Source organism: Strix aluco, chromosome 9, assembly GCF_031877795.1.
Source record: "Strix aluco isolate bStrAlu1 chromosome 9, bStrAlu1.hap1, whole genome shotgun sequence".
Classification (NCBI taxonomy): domain Eukaryota; kingdom Metazoa; phylum Chordata; class Aves; order Strigiformes; family Strigidae; genus Strix; species Strix aluco.
The window spans coordinates 13840859-13858438 of record NC_133939.1 but is presented as its reverse complement, the minus strand read 5'-3'; the positions used below and the strand labels follow the sequence as shown (position 1 = coordinate 13858438).

The window sequence follows — 17580 nt, the reverse complement described above, 5'->3', positions numbered from 1 at the left end:
CCACTGAACAACTTCAGACCTCAAAGATGGTCAGTATAGGCCATGTTGTAATCAGACCTCAGAATGGACTTAATCCATGTAGCTTCCATTTGAAATTGGATTTTGTCCAACTTGGTTTCTGGTGTTCTTGTAGAATAAAATTTTTATTCTGTTTATCCAAGTCTTAATAGCTTATTTTAGAGAAGTAGGCTGAGAAATAATACTCTGAACAAGTGAATTTGTAAATGCATGTATAAGCACACTTTAATGCTTTTTTTAATGCAGTGATGGTTATTAGATTCTTTGTGTAGCAACTTTTTTCACAAATTATTTTGAGTTTTTCTCTTAACAGAGGATCCCAAGCTTTAAAATTCTTCAATACACATCAATTAAAATGCCAACTGCAAAGACATCCAGACTGTGCTAATGTGAAACAGTGGAAAGGTGGACCTGTGAAGATTGATCCTCTGGCTTTGGTACAAGCCATTGAACGATACCTTGTAGTTAGAGGTATATATATTATACAGTCATATGTGTTTTGCTTCTTGGGATAGTCACTACTGTCAGTAGTGTAGAGTCTGTAAAAACCTGTGAGGATTATACTGAAGGCAAACGGGAGATACCTATAAATGTATCTTGCTCACAGGGGAGGAGACTAAGACTGCAGAGAATCTTCGCTTTTCTGGGACAAACTTTCTCCTTTTGTAAATGGTTCAGTCTAAATACTGACAGAAGTATAATCTAGTTGACTGTCATATTGGCTGTAACTTGACATTTTAATTTGAGATGTTGATACTGAAATTTGTTCTAACATGTTTGAACCTTTTTTAACGTATTTTGGAACTGTTTTAAACAGTGGAGTTTTTTTAAGTCAAAGTACAAAAGCACTGCTACGTTTTGTGTATAAACAAATGAGGATGTTGTTTTCCTCTCTTGTCTCAGGCTATGGAAGAGTTAGAGAAGATGATGAGGATAGTGATGATGATGGGTCTGATGAAGAAATAGATGAATCTTTGGTAAGCTTTTGCTCTGGGGGTAAGGGGAGGAAACAGTGTGGAGAGGGGCTTAAAGAAAAGCTAGCAACAAGTTTTCTAACTTGTGTGGGTTTTTTGTTTTGTTCAGGCTGCTCAATTCTTAAATTCAGGGAATGTGAGACATAGACTGCAATTTTACATTGGAGATCACTTGCTGCCATACAATATGACTGTGTATCAAGCAGTTAGGCAGTACAGTTTGCAAGCTGAGGAGGAGAGGGAGTCTACAGATGATGAAAGCAACCCATTAGGAAGAGCTGGGATTTGGACAAAAACGCATACCATTTGGTAAGTTGGCTAGAGAAATCAGGGGACAACTTCTCCAGTTTCCCAGATCTATATACATAAAGGAAATTGGAATATAGTTGTTTACCTCCTCTCCCAAAACTGTGAAACTTTGAATTTCCTGATGTGCTTGAGATACTTAAATCTTAGTAAGATTTCATCGTTAGCTACTCATTTTCTAGCTCATTAGAGAAACTGATGAACAAGAAATGGGGAGTCTTAAATGATGCCTGCTAGATGGAGGGAAATCATAGTGTTAGGTAACTAACCACAAACAACAGAGAATGTGTCCGCAGTCTACAAATAATGGTCAACTTCATACTGGTTTTCACAGGTGATTGCTGTGCAGGTATATGTACTTGCTGGCCATACTTTGCAAGGAGCAGTGCCAAACATTTTTAACATTACACAATGTCTTTCTCTTTTTAATATTTAAATGTGTTATTCAAAAGCAGAAAAACCCAAACCAAAAGCCACTTCTGTTTTTTTTTGTCTATACCTTCTGCTTCTCTTCCAGTTCATGGAGCCAGAGGGTCCCCATTTTTCTCCCCCATGACATACTTTGCTTCTGAGGGCCTAGCTTCAAAGGCTGGATCATATCCAAATGCATTGTTCTTGTCTTTCTGCTTTTAACTGTCATTCAAGTAAAATTCTGGTAATCAAAGAACCAACACTTTTACAACTGCTTTTGTTTCCATGTAAATTAGTATTTCACAAACATGTTTTTAACTTTTAATTACTTTTTAGGTACAAACCCGTGCGAGAGGATGAAGATGGTAATAAGGACTGTGTTGGTGGTAAAAGAGGAAGAGCACAAACTGCTCCCACAAAAACCTCCCCTAGAAATTCTAAAAAGCATGATGAATTGTGGCATGGTGAGTGCATTGCCTTGCTAATATGCTAGATTTGTGAAATTTCTGAAAGGATGAGAAGGAAGAGGGTTGAGAGGCACCATAGTGTTTCTTCTAAAGCAAGCATAGTATAAGAACAGTAAGCATATATTACTGTGTATTAAAACTAAAAATAAGATACTTAGTGAATTGTCTAACTAAACTGTTGTAGTTAAGTGAATGCCATGACTACCTAGGCTCCTAATAATTAAATCTTGGGAAGACTTCTAATTGATTTGTTTTGATAACATATTCTTTTTTCCTTCTAGATGGTGTCTGCCCTTCAGTATTAAATCCTCTAGAAGTTTACCTCATATCTACTCCACCCGAAAACATAACATTTGAAGATCCCTCATTAGATGTTATTCTTCTTTTGAGAGTTTTACATGCTATCAGTCGTTACTGGTATTATTTGTATGATGTGAGTAGAGCACTCTTCAAACCACTTTCATACTTGATACAGACACCTCTGTCCTGAAACACCTTCTTCCCCTGGCCACCTCCCCCCACCAAGACAGAATAATGTGAATATCATCTTGCCCTATTTATTTCTCCTAACTTCTGTTAAGATAAAGGCTTTTAACTTCTTACAGTCAATCATATTTCCTCTATAGTGTGTTAAACACATTTTCCATGCTTTTTCCTTTAAGTTCGAAGAGCAAAATTATTCCTGAAAGAAAATGAATAGGAAATATCTACTCAGTCTTTCTTTCATGGCTTAGACTCTGTATGACCAAAGTGACAATGAAAGTTGTTTTTTTTTCTTGTGATGATAAGCAAATTAGAAGCATAAAGAAACCTCTTAACAGAGGCTTAGTATTTTTTCCAGCACTACTTTAACTAGAAGTACATTGTTTTTATTTAACACAGAATGCAATCTGCAAGGAGATAATTCCAACCTCAGAGTTTATCAACAGTAAACTGACAGCAAAAGCAAACAGGCAGCTTCAGGATCCTTTGGTAATTATGACAGGAAACATACCAACTTGGCTGACAGAACTTGGAAAAACATGGTATGAATGACTTACTGTATAGTGTTTCTAATCTGAGTTCACTAGGCCTCTTGACTGGGCGGGCAGCCCAGGTGCATATCATATGTTACAAGGCTTTTGGAAGTGCTGAGGGAGAGCAGAATATAGTCATAGAAGTCTTGCTAAGTTACATAGTGACACTTGGGTGAATGTTTCCACCTATATTGCATAGCTTAAATCAAATACGGAGGGATAGAGTAGCTGCAAAGTTTGGATCACTTCTTACAGGAGTTTCTGAGTAACTTGAAGTTTTCTCGCTGAAATAATAGTATGCAACTATTCAAGTTGTGTTTTCTCCTGTTAAACTGCTTAATGGCATTTTTCTCATACCACTACATTTATCTTAGCATATTCAGTATGGTACAAAGGAAAATATTTGTAGAATTACTGATAAAATATTATAAGCTTATAACACTATATTCATCATACTATGTAGTATCTTGATACAGAGTATAAGCTGTAAAACTCTTCCACTTGAAAGAATGAGAAATAAAAGTTGACTTTCTTGGATTTTTCAAGCATGTTAATGGAAGCCACATTGGTGACAATTGCCTGGAAATACATAATCTAGAATTTGTTCATTTTTAAAATAAGATCTCTAAATTTCTTCATGAACAATCCAAAAAAATATTGTGAATGTGAGTGTATATTCTTATACAAACATCTGTAGCAGTGTTTGTTCTGTAAAACTGCCTTTTCAATTAAATATCAGTGGAGGACTACATTGTTAACTTACACATGCCTTTGAGAATAGTAGAATTGATAAGTAAGTTTCTCTGGTAGTCTTTCACAGATTATTTAAAATCTTTTTGGAAAATGGTGGAAGGTAGAATGCTGGTGTTGCTGTAGGTGGGTTCCCCCCTGCCCAATATGGGAGGTTGAGTCACCTTCTTAAAATCTTTCATCTAAATTAGATTTGCTAATTGTAAACCAGGTGTGAACAAGTAAAAGAATATTTATTTTCTGGTATGAACTTTGCATAGCTAAGGTATTTTGCATTATTCTTCTGGAAGAGTTAGAAGTTTCTGGAATTTTTTGAGAGTCCTTCTATTAAGTTCTATCTCTAGACTCTTGCTCATAAACATTGTAACTAAAACTAAAGTGTGTTTTGAAAGGCTTCCTTTGGGGGCTGTTTTCACCACAGTGTTTAGCAAAGCATTAATTTCAGGCATACTACACTTTTATTGTGTTTTAAACTAAACTATAGTCATAGATGCTAATTGGAACCCACCTAACTAATCCAATGCTCTTTACAGCCCATTCTTCTTTCCATTTGATACCCGTCAAATGCTGTTTTATGTAACTGCTTTTGATCGTGATCGAGCCATGCAAAGACTGCTGGATACGAATCCAGAAATCAATCAATCAGATTCTCAGGATAGCAGAGTGGCACCGCGACTGGACAGGAAAAAAGTAGGTATATCTCGTTTAAAAATGGAATGAATGATCTGTTTATTTTTTTTATACTGTCTATAAGAATATCATTGTGAGCAAGATTTATTTGTAAAACTTCAGATTTTGGTAGTATACCGATGAAGGGCAGGTTTGTTTTTATTCATTTAAAAGCCCCTGAGTAGGAAGCACAACGTCTTCTAGGTATCTGCCACGAGGTGGCAGCAGGGGCTAGAGTATGCTACACTGCTTTCTTACATCCTGCTTAATTTTGGAGTCTTCGCATAACTTCTAAAACTATACTCCAAGAATAAACTTTAAGGTTTAGGTTACGCTAGTGATATTTCCATATATTGTCTTGTAAACATCTATTTTGCTTTATGGAGAATTTCAGAAGAATTCAAGCAATAAGATTTAGATCCTTAAGTGTTACTTGAATAAACAAAAATGTTCTTGTATTCTGGGAGAGTATTAAATCTCTTGTCACAACATAATAAAACCAAGCTGTGACTGTTTTCAATTGAAGGGGTCTTGGGTGTCTGCCTTGAGTCTGGAGAGATGTTACCTTAGTTTAAGGTCTGCTGTATATTGTAGATCTGTATGGTCTTGAATATCTCTGGAGAAAAAAAGACACGAGACATAAGAATCTACTTCAACTAGAATGTAGCTTCTGATATGTAGGAATCCCAGTCCTGGTGTGTGGTTTGTTGGGGTTTTTTTGGTTGTTGGGCACTTGTTTTGTTTTGGGTTGTGGGGTTTTTTTTTCTGTTTTTGAAACCTGCTGCTTTCTCTGCTAGAGAATCTGTAAGGGCAGGGTATAAGATTATTCCTTTAGGCTGCTGGATTTTGGCATCTTTATTTTGTGTTTGCTTCTCCACATATTAGTTTGAGGTATGTAACATCACATGACAACATTTCTCTGCTATAGTCTACTGCCAGATGCTTGGCAGGAGTAGTACCTATTAGTTACACTGATACAAATGTAAGGCATTGTTTTTTCATTTTATATCAAACTCTTTAATTGTAGTCAGTTTTTATATAGAAACAAGAATTATTTTATCAAACTATAAGCTTACAAATTGTTGAACTGTGGAACTATTAGCGTGGGGTGGAAAAACTTTCATAACTAATTTTTATCCTGTTGTAACTGCCTTGGGAGCTGGGACTTACAGACATAATTTCACTACTTAAAACTTCTCTAATGTGTAGCGCACTGTGAACAGAGATGAGCTGTTGAAACAGGCAGAATCTGTGATGCAGGATCTAGGCAGTTCAAGAGCCATGTTGGAAATCCAGTATGAGAATGAAGTAAGTAATATCAATGCAGTCTAATTTAACCCCTTTTTACTGAAGATTAATACAAAAAAGCTACAATTTTCCTTGAATGACTTAGTCTCTTGGTCCTTCCCATTGCTGGTGCCACAAAATTTTATCTATTAACTATCCCTAATCCACTTGGTTGTGACTTTTAGTTGCTAGGAGAAACTCTTTCTGATCTACTGAATTTCATAATTGGTCTTATTCTGCAGAGCACAATTTTTTTTCTAACTCTAAAGCAAACAGCTGTGTGCGTTTCCTCTATAATACAAAGATTAGGTGGCTAATACTTTTATTCCATTATTATGCCCTCCGATATGTGTTCTTTCCAAGCTGTCTCAGTCTTATTGTAAGCATCGGCGTAGTTAGGTTCTCTAGATGCTTTTTGCAATGCAGTCTTCTTTATAGCCAACAATATACCATATTTCTCAGAATAAATAAAGATGTTGATATTCAAACTGACCTAATTGACTCATTCATTTATCTTATTCCCCCTCCTCTCCCCACACCCTCCCTCTCCCTGAAGGTTGGCACAGGCCTAGGCCCCACGCTAGAGTTCTATGCACTTGTATCTCAGGAACTACAGAGAGCAGACTTAGGCCTTTGGAGGGGAGAAGAAGTGACTTTAGCCAATCCAAAAGGTAAATGTTTTATTACCTGAACTATCAATATTGATCTAATGTTGAATTGATTCTAAATTGACTTTAATTATGTGAATGGCTTTGAAAAAGCACCTCAGTTTGTGATCAGATAATATGCCTCATGGTAGTGTGTGATTATCTTTGTGGTTTGGCTTTTTTAATTTTATAAGAAGCTTTAGGTTATGGTTATCTGTTAATCACTTTCAAACTTGCTTCTGGGATGAAACTAGCAGTGTATGTATTGAACTCACTACTTCTTTTAAAACTTTTCTTTTGTTCTTAACAGGAAGCCAGGAAGGTACAAAGTACATCCATAACCTTCAAGGCCTTTTTGCACTTCCTTTTGGTAGAACAGCCAAGCCAGCTCACATTGCAAAAGTTAAAATGAAGTTCCGCTTTCTGGGAAAACTAATGGCCAAGGCAATCATGGATTTTAGACTGGTGAGAATAAAATGGAAAATGTGATTCTGAGGGGTTAAATGGAAATTCTAGTTCTGATTGTTGGGGAAAAAATATCATTGAGTTGCATGGAATTATTTTCAGCTCTTGCAGTTCAAGTGGGGTGGCGAGAAGGGATGCAGGTGAACTTTTGAGGGGAGAAAGGGTAGTGTATGTTGAAGATTTTTACAGTGGCTATTGAGACCACAGTGAAAAAAGGAAAAGCTTTGCCAGCCATGGGTTGCAATCTCTCTCCAATCTTCTTTCAAGATCATTTTGGGCTCATTATTATACCAGCTGCTAGCTTGCTGGTTGCCTAGTGCATATACATTAGATCAGTCGGTTGTGAGTTCTTGACTAAATTTCTCAGGTAAAACCACTCAGACATAGTGTTTTGGTGTGTGCCGGAACTATGAGTTAGTAAATAGTATTCTAGGTCTAGAATACAAGAGAGAAAATAGCAAAAGATACAGTTTTGGAAGGCAGTTCAATACTAAACTAAGTTTTAATTTCCAGGTGGACCTTCCTCTTGGACTTCCTTTTTATAAATGGATGCTACGACAGGAAACTTCCTTGACATCACATGACTTGTTCAGTATTGATCCAGTAGTAGCCAAATCAATATATCACCTTGAAGATATTGTAAGACAAAAGAAAAGACTTGAACAGGACAAAACACAGGTGGGAAAGTAACCCTAAGAATGGAAGAACGCATCTTCACACGTTTGGATTTTATGAAGTAGCTGTAATTAAGAGTGTATGATAGTGCATAATACTCATAGTAATACTAATAATGACTTCATTGTAATAAAAGGAGTAGTTTTACTGTTATTAAATCAGTAGCTAGTAGTTATAACATGGTCTTTGTAATGTAGACTCTAACATTAGAAATTTATTATGGGATTCTTATGTGTGATTAAACATAGGCTAGAAATGGCTAAAACTGCCACATGTTTGCCTAAGGTAACTTTTCTTTTTGGTTCACTTTGAAAAGACTAACCAACTTTAACAGCAGGGGGAAAAAAAAAAGTCTATCCTTGATTTTTGAACATTCAAAAGGCTTGGGTTTTTTTTATTGGTTAGTTAGTCAAATTTTCAAGGCTTTTAGAAGTGCCTTTTGTGGGTTTTTTCCTTCCCCACTGAAGAGCTGTATGCAGAACTGGTGTAAACTGTCTTCATATGGAAATTAGTCTTAATTTTTCAAGGTTATCCACTCTTAGATGAAAATAATACTGTTCACTGCTGTGAGTAGTGATAAAAGGTCTTTGGCATGCATGCTCTTTCTAGCGTCCAATGTTAATAGACAGTAGGTGGTAATAACCTAATTTATACTCTTAATACATCTACTTTGTTAGTAGTGAAGTTATTGCAAGCTTGTGGGATTTTGTTTCTCTTCACCTCACTGTCTCTCCTTGATCACCAGTTTTAATTTCCCAACAAGCGTTTAGAAAACCTGAAATCTGGTGGATGAAAGCTGAAAAATGTCAGTATGCATGCTGAATATGAATGTCATTAATTATTCTAAGGAGAAAACATAGCTTAAGAGCCTTAGTATATTACCCTTCTCCTCCTTTTGCAGTAGTGTCTTCTAAATAAATAGTAATGCAAGAAGGTAAAGTAATTCTAAAACTGCTACAGAAAAGTGTACTGTTATGATCTTTCAAGTTTATCCATTAAGATAGCAGACCAAGACAAACCAGAAACTGTTATCTATGAAAAATATAGAAGGAAAGCAAAGAGTACTGTAACAGTATTAATAGTAATATTCTTACAGAAACTTTTAGTTAACTGCTTTTAGAAGTCATAACTTTTGGATGTTAATGTAAAATAATTGTTCTTGCTGGTTTTCACTTCCAATTTTTTAGACCAAAGAAAGTCTACAGTATGCATTGGAGGCTCTGACTATGAATGGCTGCTCAGTGGAAGATCTAGGCCTGGACTTCACACTTCCTGGATTTCCTAATATAGAACTGAAAAAAGGGGGAAAAGATACACCAGTCACCATCCACAATCTAGAGGAGTATCTCAGAGTACGTAAAAGCAAAGCTAGGACTAAAATTTCCTTTATTCTTCCTCACCTTGCTCCCAAGTAGTTATGCTTCCACATATTTTTCAGTTCATTCTCATGAACTGGTCACAGCAGTAATTTTCCTACAGATTGCTTCTATTCTGTACTAGTTTATTGCTACAGAAAAACTGTTTTGAATCCTAGTCAGTGCACCTGACTTGAAAGTTTTTATAGTACAAAAAAGTCTGGTTTATACATAATGAAGTCTCAAGAAGTATAGTTTTTTTGGATAAAGTATGTTGTAGTAAGTGGTGTAATTTGAGCTGTGAACTTTTAGAATCTTTTAACAAGTTCCCATGGCAGAGTATGCTAATGAATTAGTTTGCAGTAGTGACTTAGCACCTGCTACTCACACTTCAGTGAGTTTTAAACTGCTATAATAGTGAAATTTTTTGGAGTCGAACTTAAGAAAACATCAGGTCAGTTGCGAGTCAAAACTAGAGCAGTAGTGTTTCTTTAAAAAAACCAAAACCCAGGCAAAGAAGAAACCCCAAACCACAAAAAAATCACACAACCAACCAACACCAAACCATTTAAAAAAAAAAAAAGGTGAGGAACAGGTAACAAAACAGTGCCATAATAAATTGACAGTACACTTGCATATTGATTTATTCTTATGTCAGAAGAGACATAAACCCTAGAAAAACACAAGGATACTTCTGAACAAAGGTAGGAAACTGTTTCTGCATAAGAATGTGTTAAAGGGAATGGGTTAAAACAGCCTGGAAAAGAGATGAGGAAAGGCAGGAAAGAATGCAATATTGTCACGTGAAGTCATGAGTTGGATGGGAGGTAAGAAGGATTGATTGCATCATGAAGGAGCAATTCCTAAAGAATGCATTTTCTGACAGGTTAGTCTGCTGCCAGTTTCACTGAGGACTGTTAAGATTTTCAAACTCTGATAAACATATCTGATGATTTGGTAGAAGTGATTCAGTAAGGGACATACAAGCTCTTGGGTATCAACTGGGAACTTTGTGAAGTTGTTCCATAATCTTTACAACTGAATATTGAGCAGTTGCTGTTCATCTTCAAGATTCAAATTGTTATGCACATATCCAGTTCTCATATCTTTATTTGTTGAAAGCAAATTCTGCTAGTCAGGAATCACTTATAAAATTAAACATATTTCGATATAAAGCTGTTTGCAGACTTACAGATGGGCAATGCCAACAACCATAGTTTGTTAGAAACAACATTTGCAGTCTCTGTTTACTGAGGAAAGCTGAGAAAGATTGCTTTCAGGTCTAATTTTTGTACAGTTTGCAGTCTTCTAGGTAACGTGTATCAGGTATCTGATATGCTGAGAAAGGCTTGCAGACATCTTGGATGTTCTGTAGTTGTCCTGTTGCAGGCCTCTGGCACTGTAAAGGGAAAGCAGATCACCACAGAAAGGTTGCTCTCTGTTTCCTTCTGAACAACTTTTGGGTCTATTTTCTGTAAAGGATACCTGTGCTTGTCTTTATTCCTGCGTTATAGAGGAGACTTCAATTAGATCCCAGTAATTAGCATTATGTACCTGATGTCAAGGAAATAGAAAAGATTTCAGAGAGAAAACTAGTGTCCTCTGTATCACAAGTATGATGAGTTGTAATTTAGAAACAGTATATTTAATTTATCAGCTAGCCTGTAACAGCTCCCTGTGGGTCAGCTGCCCTGCTCTTGAAAATGTCATTTTCATTAAAATCTTGTGTGTGGTTACCATTAAAAGTAGTTTATAAAGCTAGAATATCCTACTGTTAGCCTCTCCTGCAGTTATGTCATTCCACCCTCCACCTCCCTTTTCTCCCTGAAGGACAGTTCCCACAGGGGCTGCCTTTATCAGAAAGTGGAACTATTTCAGCTATCAGTGTAGTGAAAGACTTTATTCTCTCTCTTTTTTTTTTTTTCCCCTTCTTTCCTTCTCTGCTGTACTATAAAGAGGCCAAGTTGTTCAGGATTTGTGGACAAAAAGTTTCTGGAGTGCAGTTTTTTGCCTAGCCATTTGATCTTCTCTTTGAATCCACAAGAATACAGTGCAGCTTAATTTTGCCACACACTCCTGGTCATACAGTTACAACCTGGTGTCTGAAAGTAGGGATGTGTATCTTACCTGAAACTCAATGCTTGACTCTTGTGTAGGAAAGCTTATCAACACATCCTAATAGGCTTTCATATCTGAGTGCTTTCTGGAACAAGTAACTCTTCAATTATTGGGACAGGATTAAATACTTGTTTCAGGAGTCCAGCAGTATCAGTGAGGTTTTTAATCATAGTCAGATGCTTTTCTTGGCATTCGAGGTCAGAGCTTTTAACACATTTAAAAACTAGTAGCTGTGTGTTGACAGCACATCTCTTACAAGCAGCCTTCACTTCCTGCTGGAGTTGAAGGTATCCAAGGCAAGTGTAATCATCAGTAGCACTAACTGACAAAGGAATCTGAACTTGGCATGCAATCTGCTGTATATAATTTATTTCTTAATTTATTGGAGAAATACTGGCTGTAGGAGATTTAAAAGAATTTTGGTCTTGTTTGTGTCATGTCCCCTTCCTTCCCCCTAGTGCTTATTGTTTCAGTATGTGCTATCCACTTTGGAAGGTGAATTTAGTCCCGAGGGGTAACTGCAGATATAAAACAAAAAAAAAAACCCCTGCCCCCACACCCCCCACCAAAAGCCTAGACTACTGTCTTTTGCCTTGCAGTTCTTAACCAAATCCCAGTAACATGATATTATTTCTTTTTTTTCCATGTATTCTTATAGTGTTAAGCTCCTTAATATAGTTTAAAAAAGTAACTTTAGTCTTTTTGCTGTATGTTAGAAAAGGATCCATATGTTTCCATTGGGGAAACTAATATAATACGGCCAATGATGCTCTAAGGATTTCTGTTTCAGTTGCTGAAATCTAAATGGATGTGAGCGTACAGAGAGAACATCTAAGCTAGGCTTCTAAAAATATCTAATAAATACTTAGGTTTGTTTTAAAATATTTCGTTACATAGGTTCAGTTTATCCAGCAAATCTGAATTTGATCTATTAACCTTGTTTTATAAAAAATAAAGACATTCTGCATGACTTGCATGCTTAGGGTATTCTAAATATGGGGTTGTTTGAACTCCAAATGACTTTTGCTAATTTGCAATGACAGACCATATGAGAATGTTATAAAGAGAAACCCAACAAATTCTGTGTCTGTTGCATTGCAGCAACACTGCGCTTGCACACATGCAGTGTTATGAGTTTATGAATTAAGGCAGAATGAGGTAATGCTGTAGAGAAGCTCCGTGAATCAAAGTTCAAACTCTGCCACAACTACAGTGAGCATATGGCTAGGCTTCTGTAGAGGTTTTTTTCTGCAGCTGTAGTCTTTTGTACAGTAGTGATCATTTGACACTTCCTTTGTTCAAATGACTTTCACTTTTCCTTCTTATTTTCTTAAATTTTTTTCTCTTCCCTGCAGTTGGTTATTTTCTGGGCACTAAATGAAGGTGTTGCCAGACAGTTTGACTCATTCAGAGATGGATTTGAATCGGTCTTCCCCCTCAGTCATCTTCAGTACTTCTATCCTGAGGAGGTTGGTAAACGTGTTTTTGCTGATGCTTTTGTAACCTTATAGCTATATAGTACAGGCAGTCTGAACCTAGGTGTGCACTGGATGCAGTGCATTTCTGACAGTCTGATGACATTACATTTCTGATGCATGTTAGTAAAACTTAATGTCCTTTAAATTGTATACTTAAATGTGAAAGATTTCTATGTTCAGTGGTCATTTATCTGATGCTTTTGTTATGAACAGCTCCATTTTCTTTAAAACTGAGTGTATCCAGCTTTTCTGAGAAGTGCTTAAATTTATATATGCAGGCTCTCTATACTGGTATGGGTACTTCAATTAATTCCTTGTATTGCAGTACCTCTTAATAGCTGTAGATATAGATATGGATGGTACCTGTATGTTCTATTAAAAAAAAAATTGTCAGCTCTTTAACAAAGCTTTAGACAGTAAGAGGAGATTCAGATGAAGGGGGTAAAGAATAACAATGGTTGGTCTTGCCTTGTTCTCACCACCTACCATATTCAGTTTCCTTGTAAAACTCTTACACTCTTGAGTGGACTGAATTGAGACACAATTATGGGTATCTGGATTAGAAAAGAGAATGTTTTATTACTCTGCCTTTAAGGAGTTTATTTGAAGACTGTACTCCAAAGGGTTTGTTTACCTTCATAAACTTAAACCTTTGACTTAATGAAGAAATGTTAAGCATGCTCTGAAGCACTGTGTTAGCTAAACCTTTGCATTACTCGTTCTTGGTGCTTTACGATGTAAGAGTCTCTTAAAGCTGAGATCTGTAACTGCTTATAGTGATTCTTCATGTCTCTCCATTGGTACTACTTTCAGAGTACCAGCACCTTTTTTTCTGCAACAAATTTAAGGCTAGTAAAAATGCCAGATTACTCTAGTTTCTCCAGTGCTTTACCCAAACTTCTCCGCTTTGTGGTATGTGTGATGCTGTTCTTCTGTCTTGTCATTGTTTGGAGTGGTTTGATGCTTGCTTCTGCTTGGAAATGTTGAAATACAGATTGTTAATCTACTAATATGGTTGATAAAAATTAAGCCATAGGAGTAGTGTTATCTCTTCCTTGAATGGAATATATGTGTGTGATCTCATGTTCTGTTGCTGATAGCTATCCAGCCATTTGAACCTTTTTACAAACCATTCATAAACGATTACAAAGAGCTTGTAACTTTTTCTTGTTCATGAACAGAACAGCGAGGTGTGTCAGACATCTTGTTTTACTGAGACTGGGGCTTTACAACTCCTCGTGTATCCTAGAAGGACATCTGGAGAAGCCTTTAATGTTTTGACTGTAGCCTGTCATGTCTGCTTGCCTAACTGCATAGTAAGAACAAACAAAATAATTGAAGTACAAAACTGCTGTCTGACAGATCCATCTCCAGTGATTGATTTTCTTTTTCTTTCAAAGAAGAGCTTAAGAGTTCCAAAAAGCAAGTGCAAACACTATTCTTCCCATTCCCTTAGATTTCTTTAAAAATTGTGAGATTTCCAAAACATTAAGGCACTTTTCGTTCTCCAGTGTAAATTGCTTATTAGAACTGTCTCTGTTCTAAGAGATACGTTCATATCTCATGTGGTAGTGGGTTGTATGCAAAGGCAGATTCAGCAAATGAGGCTGTCACTGGCATGAAGCTATTGCATTCAAATAATTCGGGAGGATTGCTTGGGGTGACTGAGGTGGTTTTGCAGCAAGCCATTCCAGAAAGTGGAATGCTGTAGTAGTAGTCAGAATAGAGAGTACTCATTCTGTCTCAAGTTCTAAAGAGGGAACCTTACTTCCTTGTTTTTTAATTTTATAGTTGGAGCAGCTCTTGTGCGGCAGTAAAACGGACACTTGGGATGCAAAGACTTTAATGGAATGTTGTAGGCCAGATCACGGTTATACGCATGACAGGTAATGCGGTCTTGTTAAAATAAATATTAGCACCAGAAGATGTCTTTAATCTTGATACACTTTTATTCAAGGTAAAGTAATTATATGAAATTTACTAGAAAATATACTGCACTGAATACAAATCTGATGCAATTATTTTAACTATAAACAAAATAATTCTTTTTTTTCCGTCCGTAGTCGAGCAGTGAAGTATCTCTTTGAAATTCTCAGTAGCTTTGATAGTGAGCAGCAAAGACTGTTTCTCCAGTTTGTGACGGGTAGCCCCAGACTGCCTGTAGGAGGTAGGTTTTGTTTATTACATATTCCTATATATGACATCAGTATTATTAATGCATTTCAGAATAAGTGGATTATTTCAGTATAGGAAAAAATGAGCTAACTGTATTTTAGAGGTTCATGCTTGTTTGACATTTCTAGTTTCAGAAATGGCTGGGTACACTTCAGGTAGAATTCTCATAAACTTTCTGTTAATGTGACACATAATTGACTCTCTTCAGGTTTAATTTGTGTTACCAGATAACCTGTCAGAGGGCAAAAAATAGTTCAAAATTTAAAGAAAAGTCAAAACCCTTAATACTCTATTACTTGGCTAGAGGTGCATTAAGTTATGACAACATTGCTACCTGGAAACAATAACCTCTTTTTTGAAAGGAAACAATACTAGCATAGCGATAAAATTTAATTTCTCCCCCTTTTGAATTTCAGAATTTAGATGAGAAGCAGTGAGGAAAACTGACAAATTTGCGGTCTTTGCTAGGGACCATTATCGAACACACATTTTACCATATTCTCAGCTGAACTTTTGCAAGTAAAAACAGAATTTATGCATCTATTCCATTACTTACGGTCTTTGGGGTTTGGCGGAAATAATTGATTTAAAAAACAATAGTTTAGAGCTCTTTTGGGGAGAGATGGTGCAGACACATGTGAGGGTTAGGAGTATAAAAACCTTAGCTGGAGTAAAAAAAAATAAGGTACCACAGTCATAGATAATTTCTGAGTATCTTAGAAAATGTGATTGGAATAGTTTTTTTACACACACGGAACACAGAATTAAAAGTAGATGCATCTAGCTTATTTCTTTTTTTTAATTCATCTTGGGAAACTAATCTGCAGACATGATTTTAGGTTGCTATATGGCCTTATAAAGCTGTATTCTAAACTTTTAAAAATGGAGATTAAGTAGTCAGTTACGAATGCATGCTTCTGTCACTGTTAGATGTCTGCAGTGTTAACTGTGGGTTTTCAGGAACAACCTTATTCTGAATGTCTTTATTCTCATTAATAGGCTTTCGAAGTTTGAATCCTCCGTTGACAATTGTACGCAAGACATTTGAGTCTACAGAGAATCCAGATGATTTCTTACCCTCAGTAATGACTTGTGTGAACTATCTCAAATTGCCGGACTATTCAACTATTGAGATAATGCGTGAAAAACTCTTGATAGCTGCGAGAGAAGGGCAGCAGTCATTCCATCTTTCCTGATCACAATGAAAAATGCGATGTCTGCCTGTTACAGCAAAAGAGAAACTCATGATTCTTTTCTAAATATATCACCTGAGTCAAGGAAACGTGTTACGCCTTCTTGTTGTAGAAAAACGGCTTGCAGATTATAAACAAAGACACTTGGTTGATATTCATTAAAGGCCCCTATGGACTTAAAGTGATCAGGCCCTAAAAGTTGTTGTGACAAGGTTTCTTTAGCAAGTTCTTGTTTAAATTATCATTTATTTGATGAGTGAAGTTTTTAACTTGCTTTGCTGTGTGAAATTTAAAAAGGGATGTTTTTCCAGGCTGGAACAATAAATGTCGCTGTGCAGTTTAATACTGGGCTGTGTGTATCCATCTAGCTAAGTCTGAAGTTTTTCCTCCAAAGACAACTTTTGTACATAAGTACAGAAATTAAAATACACCATGTATTTGACAAATCTAGTTTAGTAGACTAGTTCTGTGTACCCTCACCTGCCTCTAATTTTACCCATCCTCATGTATTGTCTGATGTGCAATTCACTTGGTTCTTTTTGTGTGCAACATTCAACAATTGTTATGTTTTGGTTAGCATGGGCATTTAACTGCTCCATGCCTCTTTCTCTGATTAAGATAATTTAAATTTTACTGAAATCAAATATATATTGTCAATATAATTCAGCCTTTGTAACTAGGTAGAACCTTCCTTATAGCATAGTTTTACTGTAGTGGTAGGATATAATGGCGACAGTCTTTACCAGTCAACGCTCTAGAGCTGTTTACACAGGATGCAGGCAGCAAAAGCCTCTTATTAGAGGCGAGGAAGAATTACTTCTTTCATGTAGTTGAAGTCCAACAGCTTGGGCTGGCCAGTGTGTATTGTGGTAAGGCCAGAGCATTTCGAATTGATGTAAAGTTTTTTAAAAGATAAATTAGTTGTTTCATTCCCTGTTTGAGTAAACAGTTTTCTTGTTCTTGATCTAAGTTCCTGGTTACTTTTGTAGCTTTTTCTTTTATCTTTTTTTTTTCTCCCCCAGTGCTAGCTTGGAACAAACAGTTCAGCCTTTGTCTTTTGACACAGATAAAGCACCTGTAAGCAATGCTCTGTCCAACTGTTTTATGTGCTGATTTCTCAAATCTGCAATAATTTACTTCATCAGGTTAATGTTTTTACCTGAATATAAATAAAAAAGTTTGCTTCACCTTTTTGTTTATAGTTTTGTACTGTATGCATAAAGTTCAATTGTGTAAATTACTGTAATGCAAGTAAATCATCCTAAATCTACTTGGCTAACAGCCTGCAACTTGTGGATGATTTACTACTAAAACAAGACCTTTTAAGACCTCCAACTTAGAGGGAAATTTTTTCCTTTCTATGGGTTCAAAAAACGGGCAATTACAAATATTCCTGAGATGTACCTGCTATATAGTTCATCTCTATGGAAATGTGATAGTTAATTACTTTTATTCAACTTTGAGAAATCAAAATTCATTTCAGTGCTTAGTAATTGTTAAATTCTGGCTAATCAGGCTAGTATTTCCCCTAAACTAACAAGTTTTCTTTTATCTAGCTGAAGAACTTGTACTTCCA

General features: G+C 36.2%; 1 protein-coding gene across 11 annotated transcripts in view; it reads left to right on the top strand.

Annotated features, from left to right (window-relative positions):
• The window catches only part of TRIP12 (thyroid hormone receptor interactor 12), an 80840-nt gene extending 63649 nt beyond the window's left edge, over positions 1-17191 (top strand). For 6 of the 11 annotated variants that reach the window (XM_074833767.1, XM_074833766.1, XM_074833761.1 and 3 more), the window contains 17 exons: positions 317-489; positions 922-995; positions 1102-1301; positions 2046-2173; positions 2458-2609; positions 3059-3201; positions 4476-4632; positions 5821-5919; positions 6455-6569; positions 6856-7010; positions 7524-7688; positions 8873-9037; positions 12514-12627; positions 13818-13952; positions 14428-14522; positions 14700-14803; positions 15811-17191. In XM_074833767.1, the coding sequence (XP_074689868.1) occupies positions 317-489; positions 922-995; positions 1102-1301; positions 2046-2173; positions 2458-2609; positions 3059-3201; positions 4476-4632; positions 5821-5919; positions 6455-6569; positions 6856-7010; positions 7524-7688; positions 8873-9037; positions 12514-12627; positions 13818-13952; positions 14428-14522; positions 14700-14803; positions 15811-16007 (2371 nt within the window). In that variant the 3' untranslated portion in view covers positions 16008-17191. The remainder of the gene's footprint in view (positions 1-316; positions 490-921; positions 996-1101; positions 1302-2045; positions 2174-2457; positions 2610-3058; positions 3202-4475; positions 4633-5820; positions 5920-6454; positions 6570-6855; positions 7011-7523; positions 7689-8872; positions 9038-12513; positions 12628-13817; positions 13953-14427; positions 14523-14699; positions 14804-15810) is intronic. The other 5 variants (XM_074833770.1, XM_074833768.1, XM_074833769.1 and 2 more) reach the window with 3 other exon arrangements.
• The last annotated feature ends 389 nt before the right edge of the window (positions 17192-17580 follow it).